Source organism: Solanum tuberosum, unplaced genomic scaffold (assembly GCF_000226075.1).
Source record: "Solanum tuberosum cultivar DM 1-3 516 R44 unplaced genomic scaffold, SolTub_3.0 scf00174, whole genome shotgun sequence".
Classification (NCBI taxonomy): Eukaryota; Viridiplantae; Streptophyta; class Magnoliopsida; order Solanales; family Solanaceae; genus Solanum; species Solanum tuberosum.
Window position 1 is genome coordinate 485518 of NW_006239103.1, and position 24559 is coordinate 510076.

Here is a 24559-nt window from a genome sequence, read left to right on the forward strand (position 1 = left end):
AGGGTATGGGTTGTTAGCGTTTGTAGTAGTCTTAGCCTTACACTTGTAGTTCTTGTCTGTGATTCCTATAGCCTTATGTTGTTTACTGCGTTTCACTTCTCACATTATTTTCTTGATGTATTGCCCCCTTTGTTGATTATGCACTATTTTTCTTATTGGATGTTATGCTTTATATAGTTCTCTTCCTTTACTTGGCTTTGTTGCACTTGAGCTGAGGGTCTTCCGGAAACAGCCTCTCTACCTCCACGAGGTAGTGGTAAGGTCTGCGTACACTTTACCCTCCCCAGACCCCACCTAGTGGGATTTCACTGGGTATGTTGTTGTTGTTGTTGTTGTTGCCTAGAAAGATGTCATAAGAATGCTTTCATTCCAGGTTGACTTATGTGAACTGCTGACATATTAAGTTGGTAAATATTGAAATACACATATAGACCACTAAATATAGTGGAAACAACAAAGCTACATTTCATCCAGTCTCTAGAATCCAAATAAATTCCTCGAATATAGGCTTCTGCCCAAGGATATTTGGTGTCCCCCAAACTCTGGATGAACAAAACAGAGCATGAGATTCTGCACCATAAAACTTAGAGAGGCATGATTCAAATGCATAATGATAATGTTAAACTGTATTACTTCATCCTGGTCCTTTCCATATAAGTGAGACACTGAATGAATTATAATGATTCTAAGCAAATAGCCGACAAGTGTTTCTTTCACATACCAAACCTCTCACTGTGCTCAGACAAACAATTACATTTCCAGGTCTTTTATCAACTTAGACATGACCAATAGAGCAGTCTTTGAGTGTTATCTAGGTAAAAAGTTCAAGTTTATTGGCAGACTATTGAATTTCTATTAGTAATATCTTCGTCAGTTCTAATAATTAGAAGCAGGTCAGCCGTTTTGTACCACAAATCAGAACACTAACTGAAACATCAGAAAATCTGAAGTCTCCAACATAACCCAAAAGTTGAAGTCAAACAAAAAATAGCTACGGCACGAGTAACAAGACCAGAGGTATGAATGGGCACAGATGACAACCAGTGGATTCCAAACACTAAAAAGACGTTCAACCATGCATAACCCAAGGAGCAAATTCCAGTTCTTACCTTTCTACAGGTGGACATAGGTTCATCAGAATAGAATGGTGGGTATCCCACGAGCATTTCATACATGATCGCACCAAGTGACCACCTGCGAGAGGAATACACAGAAAATGTAATAAAACCATATAAGCTTTGACTTGAAAAAGAGAACAAAATACAAAGATACTGACCAATCACATTCACATCCATATCCTTTCTTCAATAAAACCTCTGGAGCAATGTAATCAGGTGTCCCAACAGTGGAATAAGCCTGCAGTACTTCCTTGTGTTAAAATGATACCATGTAATGAATACAAGGAGCTACATAAAATAACCATTTGGCGCTGTCCCCTCCTAAACAGAAGCAGGGATACGGGAAGAACTCTTACAAAATTGTACAAGAAATACATCAAAAAGGAATTCAACCAAATACTTCCAGTCCAGCTGCTAAGGTCCAGTTAAAGGTAGTTACTTGAGAAAAGAACTAGGGATCAGAAGAGAGATCTGAAAATAGTAACTAGAGGGCGTGCGTAGCAATATAGGATATCGCACTCCTGTGATCAAACAAGGTATTGAAAAGTAAACTCTGTTGACAAATCATGAAACCAAGTGACAGATATATGGGCAAGAGCTCCAACCAAGAGAAGTGATGATAGAGAACTAAGAAGAAAGAGAGAGAGAGAGGGAAGTTGATCAGAGAAAGGAGGTGACGAGGAGAGAGAATGATAGTTCACTTTTACTGCAAGTTTTTTTGTCCTCAGTAATAACTTTAAGAGTCAATCATGCACCAGTTTACAACAAAGAGGTGTGCAACATCCTCCACGACCTAAAGGGGTATATCACACTCTTAGTCAATTCATCAATCCTAAACCTCTTGGCAAATTCAGCTGTTGAACATAATCTCTACTCCAACACCGAAGTGGTATTGCAGGTTCAATCTCTCTAACTGACTTTCTCTCTCATTTGTGGAGCCAAGAAAGAAGGTTTTGCCCCAGCTACTGCTATCCATGGAAAACTAAAAGAACTACCCAAGGAAACACACACACACACACATCCAGATGGCTCTCATGCAGATTATTTTGTACCATATGGTATATCTTAAGGAAGGAGCTTTTCCTATAACTTGTGCTTAAGTTCTCTCTCCTACTCTAATATTTTTACTTTATAGGGAATCAGAGGGAACGCAGTACGGTTGTGCTTAAGAATTTGAAAATGAAAGGTTCATTTATCATGGTTGTAATAAGGAACTCACAAGCATCCTCCTATTCTTCTGCCAATGCAACAGTTGCTCCTGTTGAGTGCGCCTTGGAGGGGCTGGGCGTCCGTCGCTTAGAAGAGCGCCACTTAACTTATTTGCCGCTGTGAAATCCTTTTCCTGAAGATTACTGCAGTCCAGCGGTTTACACAATCCAAAATCTGATAACTTCATGTGTCCATGTTTATCAAGTAGTAAGTTATCAGGCTTGATATCTCTGCAGATTTTGGATAGAAGAGATTATTCCTCCTGGAGAAGAAAACAATGGAGAAAAGGAACAAAAAAGAACACTTTGATAGGCCACTGCAATCACGTAACACAGAAACAAAATTTCATATCCACCTGTGAATATAATTGTGTTTATGGATAGATTCTATAGCAAGGACGGTCTCCCCCACATAAAACCTGGCCTCATCTTCTGTTAAAGTATCCTTACGCATCAGCAAAGTCATCATATCTCCACCAGGAAGATATTCCATTATAAGGTAAAGATACTCCTCATCTTGGAAAGAGCAATATAGCTTAACAATGCAATTGCTCTCCACTTCAGCAAGCAGATTCCTTTCGGCTTTAACATGTTCAACCTAACAAACACAGTTGATAAGCAGAAATTAAAACACAACATAAATATTCACCTGTTAACTACTATCAACAAACCTGTGTTTTTTTACCTGGCCTCTACGAAGCATTTCTGACTTCTTTAGCTTTTTCATGGCATAGACATGACTAGTTGCCTTCTCCCTGCATATTCTAACCTGAAGAAAGACAAAATAAGTTACAAGGTCAAAAAGAATATAATCTCCAAAACTATCTATATCTCTGATTCAGGTGAATGATGAAAAGAGAGAAGGGAGGGGGGTGGTCTATGAGTAAAACTGATTGATTTCTATCATTTCTTAATTAAAGCTCAAAGCTTGCCACCATGAAGAAATTGGTTTGCCCCAGCAAAGAGAAATCACTAGACAAGAGTTCCAATTTTCAACTATCTGAGTCTGTATGTATGCTGTAGAAAACAACCATGAAAATGTTTCAACCATGACACTCAGATCAGTTTGCCTGCACCTCGACTAATTCCACAGGGTACCTGCTACCTCCCACCAGCAAAGATATGGAAAGAAATCACAGTGTGTTTTTGCCTCCGGATTAGAACCTAACCTCATGGTTCCCAACCCACTTTATTGACCACTAGGCCACACCCTTGAGTGCCCTTACCTCAATCTATATTAAAATTTATTTCTCACAAAGATGCTCGAACCCCGAGGGAAAAAGGTACAAGCTGATAACAGTTGTCTTTGACCATTATGCTGGTCAGTTATACAAAGGGACAAAGGATGTGTGCATGTGGTAAGAGATGTAGAAAGAGACCTCTCCAAATGCACCCTTTCCAATCATTGTCAAAGGCTCAAAATCATCAGCACCCATTTTATGCCTTTGAATGCGCATAAATTCTGTCTCCTTTTTCTCAAGGTACTTCAGTAAATTGCTCTGCTCTTCCTCAGAAACCTCAGCATCAGCTAATTTTTTTTCAAGCATATTGCGTCTGCAACAAAGCAAACAAACAAAGATTATTCTTCAAGAGGAATTGATTTTTGTATGCGCAATTCATTTAAAGCACAATGAACATGAAAAAAGATACAATAATGGGGTGAGCACAGAGAGCATAATCCTTAACTAGTAAATGACGCATATCATATGAAGGAGGATCACCATAAACTCAAGATTATCGTTGATGGCCACAGAAAACTTCAAAAAACTTCCAACATAAGTATTTTTTAAAAGAATGAAGGATGACAGAAGAGTATTTATCTGAACTTCTGAAGAAATTCAATAATCAACTCTCAAGACAAGTCACGCAAAACGTGCTTACAATCTCTACAGTTGCAAGCAATGAGTCATGCAGAGCAAATGTTGGTTGGCCAGACTATAAATGAGTGAATGTAAATGGAGGGTATGTAGAACAGCAGATGCACCAACAATCAAAAGGTTCTTGAAAAAATTGATCGACTCAATAAAAGAGATTAAGTAAACATCAAATGCAAATGTTGAGTCTATGAAGTAGGGAGATAAAGGCATGATATGTAGATCAGCAGTTCACCAACTACCAAAAGGTTTTCAGAAGCACTAGGACAACTTAATAAAAGAGATCATATGAACACGGAAGCAACAAGGTTGAACGCAAACTTTAATTCGGTAAAATCAGGATAACAATTAATTGATGAATGATGACTCCATATATTACTACACATGCATATCATACATAGATATCTGCATTACAGATGAGATGTTACAACTGTAGATAATCAGGGACAACAAATATGCAGCTGAAATTGTCAACTCTAGTTTCTGTCTTTTTTTAATAAAGGTAACATCTCGTATTCATATCAAAAGCAGCACCTGGAGAGTGCTGGAGGGGTAATTACAAGCTCATAAAAAGAGCTATGGTGAAGCTGTCTAAAACTAGTCGTCTGTATCATTACATTTTGCCTACAAAATCTATCAAATCCCCCAGTAAATTCTGATTACACCAAAAATATAGAAGACCAAGACAATTCATCCTAAAATTATGGATGGAGTTGCTTTTGTGTTCAAAAAGTCCTAAAGTTGTCAACTCTAGATTCTGTCTTGTTTGCCCATAATTAGGGCTAAACTCTTCCTAAAGACCATCAGCACAAACATCAGAAGTTTTATATTTGCAGTTCAGGGGCTCTGCTTTCACAAATTACATACATCAATGAAAATACATACCAGAGGTCAAATCCATAGTAATCAAGGACAACCAACAAGAAGCAGAACAATCTAATTACGCAGTACAAAGAAATGCAACTGTGAATGGTTTGTCTACTCGAGATCCCATTTTTCCATCTCCCATAGCTAGCTAGACCTAAAACTTAGCTAAAGGCAATCAACAAATACCACCACCACTACTATAACAACAACTACCCCTCAGTCCTAAAACAAGTTAGGATCGTCTACATGAATTTTTGCTGACCACCTTTTTTCCATTTACATTCATCTCAGGCCAACTGCCAACATTATACAAAATAAAAATAAAAAGTACTAAAAATTCTTTTTCTAATGACTGGGAAATTCATTTGGAGCCAACTCTTTGGGCCAATCTCAAGTCTCCTAACTCAGGGATGATGGGACCATCCCTCTACTCTTTTCCACTTATATACTGAACTTAATTCGCGTGGCACAGGGCTTGAACTTGTGACCTAAAACACAAGTCACTCAACCTTTGCCAGATGAGCAAAATCCTTGGGGGGAAAATGTACAAGAAATTTTTTATATTTTCTATTAGCATAAAGGTTTCTAATAGGGCTAAAAGAACTCCTAGAAAGCATAAGACCTAAAGCAAATGTATAACATGACATACATATTCCCATAAAAAAGCACTTACTACAATAATTCATGTTTTAAGACGACAAGACTCATTTCTTCCCTCAAAAGCTTTGGGCTAGTGGTAAGAGCGCAACGTGTGATGTGTGGTTAGGGCGCACATCACAAGTTCGAATCAAAAAGACTCGTATTTAAGTGGAGAAGAGCAGAGGGGTGCCAATTATCCACCGAATTTCAAACCGTGCACCAGCAAAAAGAAAAAAAGAACACAAAGATCATTTCCAGCTATCTGGAGCACTTCACTGTGAACAGCTAGTAAACAAGTTATGAACCAACTCTAGGTGTCAGGATGAGGCTATATGACTTGTATAGGAGAAGAGTTCAGAATTCCCACTATGTATTGACAGCATTTCAATTATCCCACTTTGAAGTTATGGTTTTATTTTATCAGAAAAGTTATTAATAACTACATAATCAACAAAAAACTACTTTAAAACCTTTTGGAATGGGATAACAGATTTGCGGATGATCACGAGAAGGAACAAGAAAATAATTATTACATAGATGTCATCAGCTATCCAATATTTGTTCATAGTAGCAGGATGGGAAATCTGATGTCACTAATATTCTAATCATTGCATACTGGCAAGTGGCAACTGCAGCATCAATAGAATGTCATGGAGAGTTGAGTTTATTTTTCATCTTTATTCAACCATCCAGCAGTAAACACAAGTAGTGCATTGATCATATGAACTTTTGATTGCAAGGACACGAATCTATGAATGACCAATACTAATTCACCGTCATTTATCAGAAGAAGAAAGACTAACATACCGCTCTCTACGCTCCTGCAAGCTCTTCATTTGTTCCTTGTAGTGTTTTTCTATGTACTGCTTGGCAGCTGCAACTTTCTGTTTAGTGGCAGTTGAAGGTGCTTCCTCATGAGATGACAATTTTGACCCTTCTTTCTCATTACTAGTAGTTTCCTGCTTCTTGGGAGGCTTAGGCTTATCTTTCTTGCCAAGCTTACTGAACCATCGTTTGGCAGACTCCATCCTCCACCTTAGTCAACTTACTAAAGATAGGAGCAATAATCACAAGAGATAGAACTCTGCAAGAGCAATTTTGTCTTCCTTCGACAACAAGTATTCCAGTAATCAATTATAAAGCGAGCTTCAAAGCACCATAAGGAACCAATTGAATGCTCTGCCTGATGGAAAAATGAAAAAAAAAAACATTCAATCGAGAAGAAGCTTCATATTTGCACAGAGAAACTAACCATTACAGGCAACTAAAACTCTGTCAAAACCTTTTGCATTCTCATTCCGCTTGATTTTTTTAATTAAGGCTAGTAAGATAATACACTTTACATGATACTCACAGTTAGAGTAAATCTCATACATTGTCCACCAGCACTGCCATCCAAAAAACAATTAACAAAAGAAGGGGACAATAACACTCATTCCATGAACAAAGAAAAAAATGTAAAAAGTGGATGCAAGTTACAACACAGTAGAAATATAGAACTCCAAAATTGCTAGTCCATCAAATATCAACATGGGAAGTAAATAGCACAAAAGACAGATCCCTCTATATATCCTTTTCTTTTCCTTTTTTTTAATAAGGAGATCCTCTATATATCATGAAACAAAGAGAATCCATTAACTAAATCAGATGACAGAAATATCTACAACAAAAAAAGGACCCCATTGGTTTCAAACCAAATGTCTATATGTAATATCAATTTGACATCCATAAGAAACATATCCATTTCTAATTTTAAACCCTCAATGAGCAATTGCTTCATTAAGACCACAAAAACTGATAATTTAACAACCCATAATACAAAATGCTCTAAAGAAGAGCAAAGTAGTTCAAGCTTATACCAAAAGAAGACCATTTTCTTTCTTTTTTTTAAAAGTCAGCAAATATCAATTCCTAAAATCAGCCGATCCCAAAAACTAAACTTGACTATTTAACAATAAAGACTCAAACATTACCTCAAAAATGCTTCAAGAATGCTTAATTCTTCTTGCTCAGTACCAAATCAACAAACCCCAGAAAGGAAAAAAGATGAATATTTTGTTTACCTAGTGAAATCAGATAGTGGGGTTGTTGGGAATAATACAGTTGAATTGTGAATAGAAAAAAGTAAAAACAATAACAATAAAGACTCAAACTTTACCTCAAAAAATGATTCAAGAATGCCTAATTCTGCTTGCTCTGTACCAAATCAACAAAACCCAAAAAGGAAAAAAGATGAATATTTGGTTTACCAAGTGAAATCAGATAAGGTGGGTTGTTGGTATAACACAGTTGAACTGTGAATGGTTGAAAAAAAAAAAGGAAAACCCTAAAGATGAAAAGATGGAAAACAAAAAAGTGAGAAAGATGTTGTGTTAGTTGAAGAAGAAGAGTTGTGTGGGAGTGGGGATGACCACTTTGTGCTTTGGTGGCATCATTTCACCATGGAAACACACAACAATGTGTGAGAGAGAGAAAGGAAAGAACTTTGTCCCCTTTTCTAATTGATTGAAGATTGGAGAGTAAACAAGGGTGGAAAAAAAAGAGATTGGAAAATAAAAATAAAAATCTTTTAATTTAAAGGGAAAAAAAAAGTTAAATAGAGATAGATCATTTACTTTATTTTGAAATTAGAATTTCATGATAAAAATTTAAATGATAATAATAACAATATATTCAGTGAAGTGAAATTTCATAAATGAGATATGGGGGGAGTAGACTGTAGAGTGTACACAGATTTTATTACTACCTCGTAGAAATAGAAAGATCGTTTCTAAAATATCATTGGCTCAAGTGTAGCAAATTCAAGTACAAAGGAGTAGGAAAATAGCGAGGAATAAAACATGGCAAAAGGAGTGCAAATCCTGCCAGAAAAGAACAATAATAGCAAAATAGTGTGACAATAAAAAAAAACACTAAATAATCGACTATAATACTAAAGCTAGTATGACGACAAACACCTAAAACCTCATAAAACAAGACAACACTTCATTGCATACTAACTTTCTATCCTAGTACACGTCCTTCACATCCTTTTATCTAAGGTTAGGTTCTCGATAACCTGAAGTTGAGTCATGTCTTGTTTAATCACCTCACCTTAATACTTTATCGATCTAACTCTACATAATATAACCAACCTCTTTCACCTCCTTAATTGGGCGTGTGCGCTTCTTCTCTTCACATGTCCAGATTATCTCAACCTAACTTTTTTAATCTTGTCCAGCACAAAGATCATTCCCATGCACCATATCTCGAATATCGTCATTCTATGCCCACATATTTTACTATATTTTTTTCAAATATTACTTGAAGTTGTATTTGAAATTTGGTGAACACCTAAAAACTTGTTTCACTACACTATATTTTTCATTTTCACACAAATTGTACCTTAGTTTTTTTTTTTATATATATAAAAATAACCTTATTAAATTATATTTTATGTTTTTTTAGCAAAAGTTCATTCAAACTATCGAATATTATTTACGAAAATAACTCCAATTTCAAAAAAAAAAAAGTAATTTTTTTTTGTAATAGTATGTAGTTTCTCATATATAGATCTAATCTATAATATTATACGACTATTTATTAAAAAATATTTTGAAATATTACTTTTTAGAACAATTTTAATTATATTACTCAAATTGAACGATTTTACTAATTTTTAAAAAATAGAAATTTTTTAAAATGTATTAAAAAATTTATTACTCCTCATAAAAATTATGATTATACACAACTCCAACTTCAACGTCAAATGCCCTCTAATTATCGTCACATTTATGAAAAAACAAGACTTGTTCTTTTCTTCTTCTTCTTTTTTCAAAACAAAGGCCTTTTTTTTCTTTACTTCGTATATAGTGTATAGTGACTTTTATTAAAAATAGCGGATGTTTAATATATCGTGAAAAAATTGACGAGTTGGACTGAAGTCCAGATATCCAAAACAGTATTATTTTTTTCTGCCAATTACAAAAATAATAATATTTTAAGTTTATGTTAATTAAATAATATTACTTAAATTTAACAGGTAATTTTTTACTTAAGTGTAAACTGAGAGATTTTTTTAACATCTCTAACTCTAAGCATTTGATCTTACGAATTTACTGATCAGATTTAAAGCAAAAATCATTAGTTATCCTTATTGTCAAAATGTGTGTCATTTAAATAAGAAAAAAAATTGCATTCAACCCTTTGAGGGTAATTTTTGTTTCTTTTATTTACATAAATAAATTATAATTTTTCATCTATAATTTTATGTGAGTGATTTCTTGAATGAAATATATCAATTATTTTAATGAAATATTGAAATAACTAACAAGCTATACATTTTTCAATAATTAAAACTATTGAAGAAACAAAGTCATATCATTTTCAATTATAATCAAGGTTCATATTAATTTTGTAATTATCAATATACAACAACTTTATTATTTAATAAATGAATATTTTGAATAGACCGGTATCATAAATTTAACTACTATATATTAAAGGTCATCTCGTTAATACAAGTCCTTCCATCTTATTTGTTCTAATAATAATTAGAAACTCGTGATGTAATTCTTTCATTTGATTAATTATGACATTATTGACTCTAATGTCAACTATAAATATATTGCAAATTACACTTCAATTTCATATTAATAAGAATTACACTATATATCAATGCCCTCTTTGCAATAATTAAAATTTATGTAAATATTATTATCCTATGTTCTAAATTTTTTTTAATTATATTTCATTTAAAAGTTCTTTAAAAAAATATTTCCAACCTAGAAATATTATCATTAATTTGTCCTTTTGAATAAAAGTAAATAAACAAAATAACACATACTACATACTTTCAAGTACATCTACATTCTCCTAAATATTTCAACCTTATTAGTTATTATGTTTTATTTCCATTTTTACATTTACTTTCATAGAAGAATATTGAAAACTTTTCGTTGAAAATTATAAATAAAATACAATTAGGAAATATATTTTCAACTTTTAAAAAGAAAATTTTGTATTCTTGGTTGAATAACTTTTTGAATTTTTATGAAATAAAAAGTTCTTACTTTTTTTTTTGTTAAAAAATAAATAATTAAAAAAATGCCAGAACAAAATAAACATCCTACTATAATCAAAGTCAAAAAGTTGACTAGAGCCATTAAGCCGAAATATTGACTTTAACGGCTTCGTATCATTTTATCGCGATAAAATGAAACGATAAATTAAAGATAAAGGCATTAATATGTTGAAAATGATAGTAATGGAAAAAACGCGGTTCTCTGAGCTGGACCATTTAGGTCCCTAACTGGCGACTCATTTTATTATTTATTTGAGAAAAAAAAAAACAGTTGAAAAAATAATTGCTTTAGTAATTACATAATTAATTACCTTTTGTTGTTGTTGTTGTTCGGCTTCCGATTAAATTTAGCTTCGCGCATCATAAAGTGATTTCTAGGAAGGTTGAATAAAGATACTTAGAGGTTGGAGGGAAATGACTCGGAGTATTTTTAAATTTGTTGTGGTGGGATTGTATCAAGGATTTAGCTCTTAGCCTGTTTTTATTTGTTTTGGTGATGGATGAATTGACGTGAAAATTTTAAGATAAGGTATCATGGTGCTTGTTATTTGTAAATAACATGATTTTGATTGAGGAGATGGAGATTCGTGGTGGAGTTAACGCTAAGATGGAGGTTTGGAGACAAACTTTGTAATTTAAGGGATTTAGGTTGAGCAAGACTGAGACGAAATACTTAAAGTGTCAATTCATTGATGTAATGCATGAGGTTGAGGTAGAAGTGAAGCTTGATACCCATGTCATAAAAAAATGAAAGTTTTAAGTATTATTATAGATCTATTATCTAAGGTAATAGAAATATTGACAATAATATCATACATCATATTAGTGTACAAATATAAATGAATTGAAAGTCTGAAGTCAGTTTTATGATAAGAAAATATTACCAAAAATAAAAAGTACATTCTACAAAATAGCGATTAAATCGATCGACTATATTGTATAAAATGGAGTTGGTAGCTGGTCAAGATAAAAATTATGGAATGTGAATCCATATCTCATGTTGGTACATATTTTTAATATTAATACTACTACTACCCACTCTATCTCAAATTATATTTATTTTGATTTTTAAAGTAATTATCTTAAATTATTTATTTATTTTTTAAAATAAAAATAAATTATTCTTTTCTCATTTTCTCTTGATAATAATAATTATTAAAAACTATAAACATACTAAGATAATTACCTTTTTATATCATATTTTGTGAAATTATTGTAGACATTGAAATTTTGTGGAACTCTACAACACGTGTTCGATTTGAATTGAGACTCTAGAAGGTGTGTTTAGTTTCAATTAAAATTCTTAGAGGCTACTCAATTCTAAACTCTAGTTCACGCCTATATAAAGGGTACAAAATTTCCTTAAAAGACATCTCAAAATATCCTATAAATTCTTGGGTATTTTTAAAGATCAAGATCTCGATATATTTCACAAAAGTCATGAAATATTCATATAGAGGTCAAATCTAAATCATTCTAATTTGAGAAATATGGATAAATCTTAGGAGAGGAGAATCAAGGGAGGAATAGAACTGTACCCGCAATTTTTATCAATAAAGTTATGTTTCTTCTTATTTTATTTGTGATTTTAATTTATTTTATGTCACTTTAAAATTTGTTGCAAACAATTATATCGTGTATGTTTATATTATTTGTTGTACAATAAAAATGGATTTTTTTTAGAAAAGGGTAAAAATAAAAAAAAAATAAAAAATAAAATGTACTAGTAAGAAGATAGGGAGACAAAAACTTAAGATAGCCTTGATGTGCGGCAGAAACATAGGGCATGATGGACACGTGGAGGCATTATAACATGATTGGTAGCTGTTTCCTATTTTTGGGTCCTTTTGATAAATCTTTGTTTCAATGTTTTTGTTATTTATTTGCCATATGATCAGAAGTAGAAACACACACTTTGTAGTAAGGGGTTTTATTGGATTTTTTAAAATAAAAAATTATACTATTTATATATGATTAAAATTATTTTTTATGTACGAGTAGTTAGTATGTTCACTTCTTCAAATGTTGAACCTTTTTAATAAATTTTTTGATTTCGTTACTGATAAAAATATTTGTCACTTTTAAAAAAAAATCAAATTCATCCTTAAATAACCTACATGCGTCAACTAACTTTGACATAAATTGGTAGACAAATATCCAAAAACTATAGTTAGATAGATATATACGTAGTTGAAGAGCTACAGGAGGTCATTTGGTTCATGGAATAAATCGATAAAGTGAGATATTTTAAAATTAAGTTTGAAACTAAAATTATGTTTTATTTAGTTAGATGTACAACTAATTCTATTATAAATTTACACTTCAAACTTAATTTATTTTATCCCACTTAAATAGTAGCTAAACTAATTCAAGAATTATAATTTTAAGATAATTTTATCCTCGAACCAAACGATACCTTCATTACAAAATATCATTTGTAAAAGTTCTGAAGGATTGAAAAATAAAGTGAGCTCTTCTAGTATTTCTTTATTCCATTTTTCAAAAGTTAAAGTGGACATAGATGCTACTATAGTTTTAAAAAACAATTTAAAAAAAAATATGAGTTTGGCTTAGGAAATTTAGAAGATCTTGCGTCTTTTTATTTTCTCTTCTTTTTTTTTTATGTGATGTTCGTTTGAGTTAGATAAATTTATATTTACACAATTTTTTCTCCGAAACACAAATTCAAAACCTCTTAATTTAAACAAAAATATCGTTACCTACCGTAATAGTTTTCTAATAATTATTACTTCCTGCAAGTGCCAAACATATTAAAACAAATCCAAGGAAAATCAAATCTCATGCAGCGTGAACTTAACTTCTTCTTTTTATATTTTTGAAAAAAAAAAGTATTCTTATTTTCTAAAGTTTTTGCTTAAAGTATGTGGTCATGAAACAACACTAATTTCTTGCACAAATTAATACAATATTGTCCCTATATAATTCTCCGAATATTTGTCGTTTCTGATATGAATTGATATGTATTATTTAGGCTGAGGATCTTTCAGAAACTAGATTTCTCTACTTTTATAAAATAGTAATAAGGTCAACACACTCTACTTTTCTCAGATCTTACTCGTAAGATTATATTGAATTATTGTTTGTATTAATACTCACTAATTAGTTGAAACTAGGAAGACAGTACTCATGGAAAGAGGATAGAATTGAAAGCATGTGAGGGGGAGATGGGCCAACTAAAATAATGTTTTTTTTTCATGACTAGAAATTAAAATAATGTACTGTAGTCCAATGAATAATACAAACCATTTCATCTTCTTTTTTACCCCATCACTAGATTTTGGTAAAAGTGGAATTGAATGTGGTAAATTCAAACAAATATGTTCTATATAGATTTGGAAACAAAATACTTACTTAAACAATTTAAATGCAGGATTTCTAGCTTATCACAAATTTAACTCGCATCTTAAATATATTTTAGGATAATCAAAAATATATTTTTTTGACTTTCTTGTGGAAAAAATAACTGGATATAAGTTAATATTTTTTGTATAATCCAACAAAATGTCAAAATTCATCTAGAGAAAACATCATTTTTTTAAAAATTGTTGAGTTTTAACCCAATAAATTACAGATGGAGAAAAGTTATACAAAGATAGCTTATGCTTAAGCAAACTTTGAAAAAATAAATCACATTATTACAGTGGACAGTGGTCCACAATGAACTTTAGCTTAGGACCTAAGTTTTCTATAATTTTACAAAAGTTTTACATTATATCCCTAAAGGTACCTAATGAGATCTTTAAATTTGAATAAGTTTTATATATATATTTTTTTCGTACGTTTCATATTCACATTAAAATTTAAGTAATTTGGATTTGTAGGCTCATTGCATGACCAAATTTTAGAGATAACGCTTTTAATGGAACTTTTCCATATCAAAAGTCTCAACTTTGAGGTGAAAGGATCTCATTCATTCCGTCACAATCCACGTTGATAAATAAGTTTCACTTGAATTATTTTTTTTTAAAATGATAGTTGCATTTTTGGTTCCTTTGATTATTGATAAATTATGCTTTTTGATCTTTGTGATATATAACTAAACACAATTATTTTCTTCAATCAATTAAAATGTATGCTTTTAGTACCTTCATTTGAAAAATTAAAATTATATGTTATATTTAGATTATTTCTAAAATTATATTATTCCCCAATATGAAATAACAATTGAGTAATAAAATTATGAAACAAGTAACAAAATGTTGTTAATTTGTGGACACTCACAAGGAAAACGATCAACTACATACATTCTAATTAATTGAAAGTTAAATGCATTTAGTCAAATACTACGAGAACTAAAAGTAAAATTTACCGAAATCTAAGGAACTAAAAGTGCTATTAATACAAAAAATAAAAAATAAAAGGAAAAGGAAAAGAGAAGTTTGCCTACAAAAGGATAAGATTGCGGGTTGCGGTGCAATGGTGAGATTGTTCCACCCTTAATCAGAGGTCTTTTGTTCAAGTCTTGGGTATGGAGAAAATCACATTGATAGCGCCACCCCTGAATATATAGATCCTGCAATATGCATTAAGAATTTAATCGAAGCTCCATTATGGACTCTGATATTATATTTGAATATCAGGAAGAAAAAATGAGAGGATAAGATTAGGTGATGGTAGACCCTACATTATAGGGGAAACTTAAATATGTGGGAAAAATTGCCCCAAAATTAAGGGTAACAAATTTTCAATTGGGGGACCATCTTTAATCCAATTTATGTAGACAAAATCTCCTTACTGGCAAATGAAAAGGGCCTTTTTTTTTGTTTGATAAATATCCCACTGGATTAATTAAACTAATTTATCTTTAATTATTAGTCAAACATTAAAGATTACTAATTTCATTATGAGTCTAAGGAATCTTACTTGAATTCTCCTATTAATTTCTCATTAACAAAGTTTAGTAGATAACTTTTTTAACTAGGATCAAACCACTTTGTAGTTTAGTGTGTTTGGTTTAATATTTGATTAAAGTGTATGTTTTATGGATGGCCTACCTCTAATGTGGATATAGTGAACTTTGAATGTGGATATCGAACATCGATGAAAAAAAAAAGAACATTTTTTTCTAAAGATTTGTTCATCTCATTAAAAATATTTGACTTCCATCCTGATTTAAGTATTTCGATTGAAATAAAAATAGAGTGACGTTGAAAAAAAAATAAAAATTACTACAAATAACATTGGCTGTACAAGGCTGAATTTTTCTTCCTTTTTTTCCCCTTCTGGATTAAGTATTAGTCTATAAATACTGCCACCAATTGAATTTTCTTGTGGAAAAGTACTCATATCCCTAAATTTCCTTTTAACAATAAATTGTTTTTTCAACAAATCTCATGTTTTTGAAAAATAGGGTTGTAATTGTATGATGACTTGAAACAGTCTTATTAAAGTTTTTGTTCTTTTGTTTCTCACTCGATATCTGTATTGGAGCCGACTAATTTGAATTTGTGTTGCATAGGATTTCTTAGCGAAAGTGCTTTTTATCGATTTTTTTTTCATATCTAAAACTCAAAAATCGAAACTTCTGATTAAGGGGTCTTATCAAGAAAAGAAAACATTCCCTTCTTATAAAATGCTACCTATAGTAACAAATTAACAATTATCATGCATGTTATCATATTTAAAGAGGCAATTAAAGGGAAAGTGAGAGGAAGTTGGGAAGGGAGAGAGAAATATTGTTGCTAATTAGGGAGACATTTCAACATGACTTAAAATTTAAAAAAATGTACTTGTTTATATAACAAAAAGAATAAAAAGAAACATTGCAACTATACAACTAAATAATAATAATAATATTTGAAGGGGAGCATAGGTCTTAAAGCCATGTTAGTGATGTTAAGGGGGGACTTCACTTGATAGATGATGGCAAAAGGTGCATTTGCATGTGCCTCTCTTGGTCTCTTTATATAATTCCTACTAACATATTTTACAACTTTAAGTTATACACATCGTTAAAATAAGAAATTTTTATATTGTTATCTGTTATAACATGTAATTTGTCTTGTTTTTAAGATTATAAATTTCATATTTTAAGAAAATTTACGTATAGATATCTTTTGAGTGACCTAATAATAATATAAAAAGTGAATACACGGATAATGTATATACATTAAACTATAGTATTATTATGTTGTATGATGAATGTGCCCAATTATGGATAGGCAAATTGACAAACATTATTAGTTTACTTCATTGCAAAGAGACCCTCCTTGTCCTATTTTTATACTATTCTTGGAGAGGGGCCATTTGGTGGGGGTGTTGATTTGATTTTGTTGAGTGTTGTCATTAGTCATACAGTGCTGTTTTGTACAGGCAAGAATCTGGGTTGGGCCTTCCAATATTTCCAATTTGGTATTATATATTACTCAGACTTGTTTGAAATTGAAACGTAATTATTGATCCATTCGAAACTTTTGCCTATTAAAAGTTCCCTTAGGCAAGGATGGGGTGTAAGATCGTGATAGTGACTAATGAGTGCAATTAAAGGAGAACGTGTTTTGAGAGTGTTAATTTTTATAATAAATCAATTGCCGGCCTATTATTTGTTGTAATTTTAGTGAATTTTACACAAATTAATGTTGCATGTCGAAAGTACTAAATGTTGCATCTTTAAGAATTTAATTGTATTCGATATTTACACTACATCAATAAATACGTAACATATATTTGTACATAGACCTCCATCACTTAACTATAGTTAATTAACCTTAACTTGATTTAAGTTAGCACAGTAAACAACTCAATTCTAAATGTACCTTTTCAACGCTAAGGTATTCGTGAAGCATACATGTATCAATTCGAGGAGTTTAGATGGTCACAATGAAAGTTGAGGTGTTCAACGGTCAATGAAGACCAAGTTAATTAAAGTGTCTATATGTGCATTATGCCTTTAAAACACTGTTTTAAAAAATAAAGTATTTAGTATTAGGACAAATAGACCCAAATATAGAGCAAAAAATAATTATAGAAGATTCATACACCCTATAACTCAATTAATTTGACATTCAAACATGATTAATGGAAGAGGCAAAAAGTTAAGAGTTAAAGTTGTTAGTAGTATTACTTATAAAATGAATAGTTAAGGGAAATAACCACTTAATTAACAATTTTTTTTTTGACAAGGAAAACCCTCTATTCCCTATTATTTGGGTGCGCACAGGTAAAAACTCCACTCCTATGCAATAGTAACCTGCACTAGACAAGCACAATACAACGAGCTCAATCCAGAAGGCAAACCCTTGCTTTTGCTGGCAAATGGTTTCAAACTTGAGACCTCCAACACAGAAGTTCAATCCCAAACCATTGAGCCACCCCGAAAAAGTTTTACCTCTAATAGGGATTAACTAAAAAAAAAAGAAGTTAATTGGGAAAATATCTTATATCAACTGAATATTTGCCAACTCCTGCTATGAGACTTTGAATTTTATGCATTTCATCATGTTTAACACATAAGTTTACATTATATGTAATGCATCAAGTAAGCTTTTACCAATGCCAAAATTTAAGAATAGAGCCTATAAATGCATATAATATGTAGTCTATGAGTTTGTCAACTAAAAGAAACAACAACTGGAAATTAAGTTAATGAAGAAAAGTAAGATATAAATATCATAAATACTACAAAATCAAACTGATATCTCCTAGACCTTTGAGGTGTGTTGTTCTTAATTTATCTCAAAAGGTAGGAGAAAAAATGAATCAAGAGGAAGTGTGCTTAGTGTAGCAAACTTCATTTACTCTGTATCTCTGATGCTTTCACTTGTGAGCCACAACTTCTTTTGGATGATGAAAACAATCTCATCTCCTTCCTGGTCTTGATCTGGCGTTGGATCAGCTACCGCTTCCCAGTGCAACGGAGATAAATACTTCTTTACAAAGTCAATAACATGTTGTTTGTCGCGGAAGATGACAAAACCACTAGGCCTTACTATGCGATCTATCTCGAGTAACAGATCCTCACCACTGCAGCCTTTCTTTTCAATGTCGGAGAATACATTCCATGCATGGAGCAAATCATAGGTCCTAGGATATGTTGAAAATGCTTCACACCTGCACTCAACGATGTGCAAAGAAGTAAGATTTTCGATGATCAGCTCTGGTTCAAAGATTCTGAAGGTCTGCATGCTTCTTATGGCTTACTTATTCTGAAGTTAGATAACAACAAGAAGAATATCCAATGTAGTCTCACAAAGTGGGGTCTAGGAGGGTAGAGTGTACGCAGAGAGGTGGTTTCCAATAGACCCTCGGCTCAAGGACTTACGTTGAGCGGATTTACCAAAAAATGTTGTTGCACCTGTGTCAGATCCTCCAAAAGTGCACTACTTTTGGAGGATCTGACTGACACGCACATGTCGGAATTTTTGAAGAGTCCAAGCAAATTAAAACGGTAATGTACATTTTAACCTCAGATTATTGATATTTAAGCAGGTTTTAAATTTCATCTTTGCTGTCAGTTAATAGACCTATTAAGAGACTCTCACAAGGTCGATTTTGTAAAGGATACTAGATTGATGCCCATAAAATAGACTGGATAAATATACGTAGTTCAGTGAAGTAAGAAATTATCCACGCACCAGTCATGAGTTGTGCCAATCAAACCACGATCATATACAATCTTGAGAGTGTTAGGTCCTTCTTTGGGTACAACGTTCATGACCCAAACATCTTTGTCCTTCAAAGCAGCAGCAAATGACCCCAGATTGGCCTTCATGTCCATGATATTTCTCAGTGTGTCTGAAGAGATCTTTGAACTTAAAATATTCCAGTAATGTTCAACCCTTCGCTGCCAAAGCTCCTGCGTATAAGCCAAGAAAAGCAAGAAGCATATTAAGCTTTCCCTTTCCATTCTCACGATTCCACCTGAGCACTTCAATCTCACATGTGGAATGATATGGCAGAAATCGAAAAAATAAGATTATAAAAAAATTACCACGTCCTTCTCAAACATTTCACTTGAATACCCAAAATCAGCAAGACGAGGAGGAGGAGTGGATAGCCTCGCTGGCCAAGGAGCCAGTCCGCTTCCGCCAACTTTGTGGTCATCTGATATCAGAAAATGAGAATAAGGTTATACGTTTTTGAGGAAAATTAAACAGAACTAACATTAGCATTGTTTACAAGCTTCAGCTAAACTGTGACTTATTTTCTTTGATGAATAAACAAAATTAGAACTTCTGCTAGTGCATATTGTATCAGAAAACTAATGTAACAATATCAGATGTAACCATTCCATAAAAGGCTCCAAACTGTAACTTTTGATTCAGTGCTTAGGTCCTTTAACGAGTTGACTTTCTTAATATACTATGCATTGTTTGAGAAAACTTTCCGGAGACTACTAATTTTGGTGCTCAATTCTATCTAATTCTGAAGTTGGGTTCGCAAAGTTAAATTCTTTTTGTTATGAATTACTATTGCTTAGTTGACCAGGTATAAAACACTTCTATCTGCCAGTTTTACTGCTTTACATAGGTATATTCACCGTCACTGATGCTCCAGAATGAAAATAAGCAAGAGACGGGACACTTACGATCAGAATAAGGTGTTATGCATGCTTCCATATTCACACCCCAAACAGCATCAGGATCATCATTGGACCGACAAAGTGGTGGTTGAGTACCAGCTGGTCTTTCCATGTAACAGTCATTGTTTAGAGGCTTGACCCAAATCACTGTTTGGTTCTTTTTTTCTGCTATTTTCCAGCACATGCGTTCAACAAGTGTGCTCATCTGTTTCCATATTCTGAGATCCTCTTCATCCTGTGCATATGCTTCGGGAGATGAATAGGCAAAATAGCCTCCAGGTCTAAGCACCCTATCAAGCTCGAGAAGAAGGATACCATCCCTCTGAATCCAATCAATCCTACAACGGGAACAGTGAGCAAATTCAAATGATCTGCTTGGATAGGGAAGCCTTTTTGTTCCAAGAACACCAAGATATGCAGGGATTCCTCTCTCTAAGGCAAATTGGATCTGATTCTGATGCACATCATTCGGCGCCAATGACATTGCTATGATATCAGACGATAGAAGATAACCACCAAAGCTAGCCACACCACAACCAACGTCAAAAACCGTGCGTATCCTTCCTCCATTGTTCAAGTTATTGTTCGGAAATTTCAGCATCTGCAATCGTGATTACAGGTAAGACAACTTTGAGAAGTGCGAACATCTTAAGAGTTGATGATTTAATCATAAGGATGGTTACATATTTTATTTTATTGACGGAGAAGCTATATTTCAAGAGATAGAGTGCTCACGTTTGCAATTAAAGCAATGTACTTATCAGCTCCATAGTGAAAGTGAGTGCCTCCACCAGGAAATATGATCTTTTCACCCTTAACAACCATCCAGTTTTGGTCAGATTTCTCATGAGCAAGGTGAGTATGTGGTATGTTCGCCTTCCAAACCTCATCTCTACTTCTTGGCCACTTAATCGGTACCTACAACAGCATCCAAGGGAGAAAGCAAAAACAGATGTGTCCGATCAGAAAAAAAAATCGAATAACATTGGAAGTTAGAGCATATTCTTGACTTATATTTAGTACTGATATAGCTTATGCACCTTGTATCCTGCTGGAGGAGGAATCAAGCAATTGAAACGTCTTTCAGGCAATGGGCAGTGTCTTTCATAGTGCTCCATTAATGTTAGATCCAGCTTCAATCTCATTTGGTATATGAGATGCCTGTCCAGACAGGGAATTAACTCCGAATGTCGATCATCGCAAACCTTTCAAGAGAAAAAGCAATAGTAGCACAAAAGTTAAAAAGTCAACAAGACAACCAAAATGCAGCAAGTGTTTCCCCATCCCTCCATTTAGCACAGAGTCATACGGGATAGTTAAGTGAGAGTGACTGTGACATCACATCTATCAACAAAACGAAAAAGAACAATACGACAGGAAAAATAATACTCACTGGGAAGCTCTTAGAAACGATGCCATCTTCACCATCTTCCAGCCCAAACTTCTCATCTTGCTTGCTGCTAAGATCAGACTCATCATCTCCACCCAAATACGAGGATCCCAGTTTCCTCAACGATCGGCTTCCATACTCTAAAGCAGATTCACCGTTGCTCTTAGAGCCAAAATAAAAATACAGGACAACAAAAAAGATTGCAACAACAGCTACAGAAGTCAACAAGCGCTTCTTCTGCGCTCCATCTGATCTCCCTCGCATCATTTGTGTAGTTTTAGAATCTTCAAAAAAGCTTCACCTTCACCCTTCCCCTTCAGTTCTTAGAAGTCATTGCTTAGGTGGGCCAGTTAGCTCCAAGATCCCGAACGTAACAGATTGCACAAATTAGATTCTGAAGGAAGATGGATTTCTTCTATTGGTGAAATAACCTGCGAAATCACATGCACAAACAACTATATCAACTCGAGTAGTGTGGCAAAGGGCAAACAAAAATAAAAAGAAAGAAAAGCCACAGATATTTCAAAAACGAATCCAAAAAATAAAAAAGCAATATAAAAGTCCAACCGCAGTAGATATTGCAGTATGCACTAATCTTGCATGTCGACCACACATGCTATAGTTCTTTGAAAAGAACATGTAAATTAAACTTATACTATATTTCTTGTACAATTTCATGATCTCAGAAACAATCTTTGAAGTCATATTGAACTCCACGAAAGTTCCCAAGCTCAAGCTTGGATATGATTCTCTGATTTGGGTATTACTCCTTGAAGTTAGACGATAGGTATGTCTACTTCTCTAGACAGTTAGGGAATGAGATGGAAGCAACAACAATCCACTAACTGCATAATGTATCATGACTTATTTAACATGCAACTCTCAAACGTTTTCAAGTATATGTAGGCCAAATAGGCTATCTTACAAGCCAAGAGCAAAATATTGATGTTAAGAAAGATCAAACCAGCACTTATCTTTAAAGGATTACCAAAGAACCACTTTTTCTCCCCCCTCCCCAAAGTAATAGGTATTAAATCACACTCGTAATGTACTATGTGATGCATTCAGAAGGAAAATGGAACTGGAAGAGGAAGACAATGTCAAGTGGAATTCCAGAAACAGAGTTGGCTAGCTGCTGGTATATCATTTACGTTTCAGGCCACATTGTCGGCAGTGTCTTCCACTGCCTCGCATTCTATTTTTCGTACAATGAAAAAAAAAGAGTCCGGATGCTATTTAGTATATATAAAAAAATGCAGATTCACAACGGAACTTCCCATATCTACAGCTGAGAAGTACATCAACTATGAACAAGATCCCCATGCATAAAAACATTTGGACTAATTGTGAAGACCAATGAAATTCAACTTTTATCCTTGGAGATCAAAGCAATAATGCGCTTATACTGATGACAGGTATAAGAATAATTAAACTTGCTGAAACACAGATCTGGGATGATGCAATTAAGAATCCAAGATTACAAATACAAATAAAAAAGTCTAAGCCTTATTAGCATTAATAGGTAGAACAACAAAAGCAGAAAACAGATATTAACCTAGCTGAGAATTTTTTTAAAAAGAGCATAAAGCCCAAAGGATGAGCAAAATCCAACATGATCCATTAAACAAGCCATAATTACTACTAATACAAATAACAAGATTAAGCAGTCACATTAATGGGTACAAACAACCGAACCAAAGAACAGATTTTGGCCTAGATGATAATTAACCAGCTCAAAGGCAAAATGGACAAGCCAGATCCAATATTAAAAAAAAAAACATGATTGTTCATACAAATCAACAAAACTAAGCACTGGCATTAAAGGGTCCAAAAATTAGAGCAAAAGATTAGAACTTTGCCTAGTTGAGCATGATTAACAAGCGCAAAAGACCAAAAATGAGTAAGCTAGATTCAATATTTAAAAAAAAACATGTTAATATAAATCAACAAGATTAAACACTAGTCTAAAACATTCTAAAACATTATAGCAAAAGATTAGAACTTTAGCTAAGTAGGATTACCAATCAAAAAAGGCCAAAATGGATAAGTCAGATTCAATATAAAAAAAAACTCATACGAATCAACAAGATTAAGTAGTACCGTCAAAGGGACTAAAACATTAGAGCAAAAAGATTAGAATTAATAAGCAAAATGGCCGAAATGAGTAAGCTAGATTCAATATTAAGAAAACCCAATATTGTTCAATAAGATTAAGCACTCACATTAGAGGGTCCGAAACAGTACACCGAAAGATTACAACTTTACATGGCTAAACAAATAATCAAGATTAAACACAAAGATTAGAAGTTTGTTTAGCTTCGGATTAAGGATAGGACAAAATGGGTAAGCAAGATTCAATATTAAAAAACGGCATGATTGTTAATACAAATCATCAAGATTAAGCACTACCATTAAATGTAGTAAACATTAGAACAAAAAGATTAGAGCTTTGCCCTGTCTGTGAAACCAATTAACAAGTAGAAAAGGCCCAAATGAGTAAGCAAGAAATCACTCAGATCCACAAAAACAAAAAAGAATCTTACAGTATTTGGAGCAGAATAGTTGCAGATCTGAAATTGGAGGAGAAATGGGTAAGTGATACAAATTGGTGACAGAGGACGTGTCAAGAAAAACAAGAAAATAGTTAAGTGTATGATGGAGAGAAAGAGAGTGGAACAAAGCTTTGTATAAAAAGAAAAATGTACTATTGGATACAGTTGGGAGGAATGAAGAGGGGGTGGGGTGCCGACAGAGTGGGGGTGGGATTGGGAGTATTGGATCTCATTTTCAGTGAATAGTGGAAATTTTGGGATGTTTTATGCCATTTTGGGAAAAGAAAGGGGATAGAAGTGAAAGGTAC

General features: G+C 33.1%; 2 protein-coding genes across 4 annotated transcripts in view; both read right to left on the minus strand.

Moving 5' to 3' along the window:
- Positions 1–8237, minus strand: part of LOC102585843 (serine/threonine-protein kinase tricorner) — a 14664-nt gene extending 6427 nt beyond the window's left edge. The window contains exons 1-9 of one of the 3 annotated variants that reach the window (XM_006354416.2): positions 7865–8237; positions 7680–7769; positions 6514–6889; positions 3706–3880; positions 3012–3095; positions 2683–2924; positions 2338–2557; positions 1277–1356; positions 1110–1194 (exon numbers count right to left, since the gene is read on the minus strand). In XM_006354416.2, the coding sequence (XP_006354478.1) occupies positions 1110–1194; positions 1277–1356; positions 2338–2557; positions 2683–2924; positions 3012–3095; positions 3706–3880; positions 6514–6734 (1107 nt within the window). In that variant the 5' untranslated portion in view covers positions 6735–6889; positions 7680–7769; positions 7865–8237. The remainder of the gene's footprint in view (positions 1–1109; positions 1195–1276; positions 1357–2337; positions 2558–2682; positions 2925–3011; positions 3096–3705; positions 3881–6513; positions 6890–7679; positions 7770–7864) is intronic. The other 2 variants (XM_006354417.2, XM_006354415.2) reach the window with 2 other exon arrangements.
- A 9959-nt stretch (positions 8238–18196) lies between these two features.
- On the minus strand, positions 18197–24385 carry LOC102586628 (probable methyltransferase PMT3). Its single transcript, XM_006354418.2, has 8 exons — positions 24243–24385; positions 21703–22130; positions 21350–21514; positions 21045–21227; positions 20316–20910; positions 19719–19831; positions 19363–19583; positions 18197–18838 (listed from the first exon to the last, which is right to left on the minus strand). Exons 2-8 carry the CDS (start codon positions 21964–21966, stop codon positions 18523–18525), a joined length of 1857 nt encoding a protein of 618 aa, XP_006354480.1. The 5' UTR covers positions 21967–22130; positions 24243–24385; the 3' UTR covers positions 18197–18522.
- Positions 24386–24559: the final 174 nt, after the last annotated feature.

Bases quoted from the DNA above. Each gene is read 5' to 3' on its own strand.
- LOC102586628 (XM_006354418.2), bottom strand. From the start codon at position 21,966: ATGATGCGAGGGAGATCAGATGGAGCGCAGAAGAAGCGCTTGTTGACT. The intron at 19,832-20,315 runs GTAAGTGTCCCG...TTCTGATATCAG, and splicing joins CATAACACCTTATTCTGATC to ATGACCACAAAGTTGGCGGA. The intron at 19,584-19,718 runs GTAATTTTTTTA...GCTTATACGCAG, and splicing joins AAATGTTTGAGAAGGACGTG to GAGCTTTGGCAGCGAAGGGT.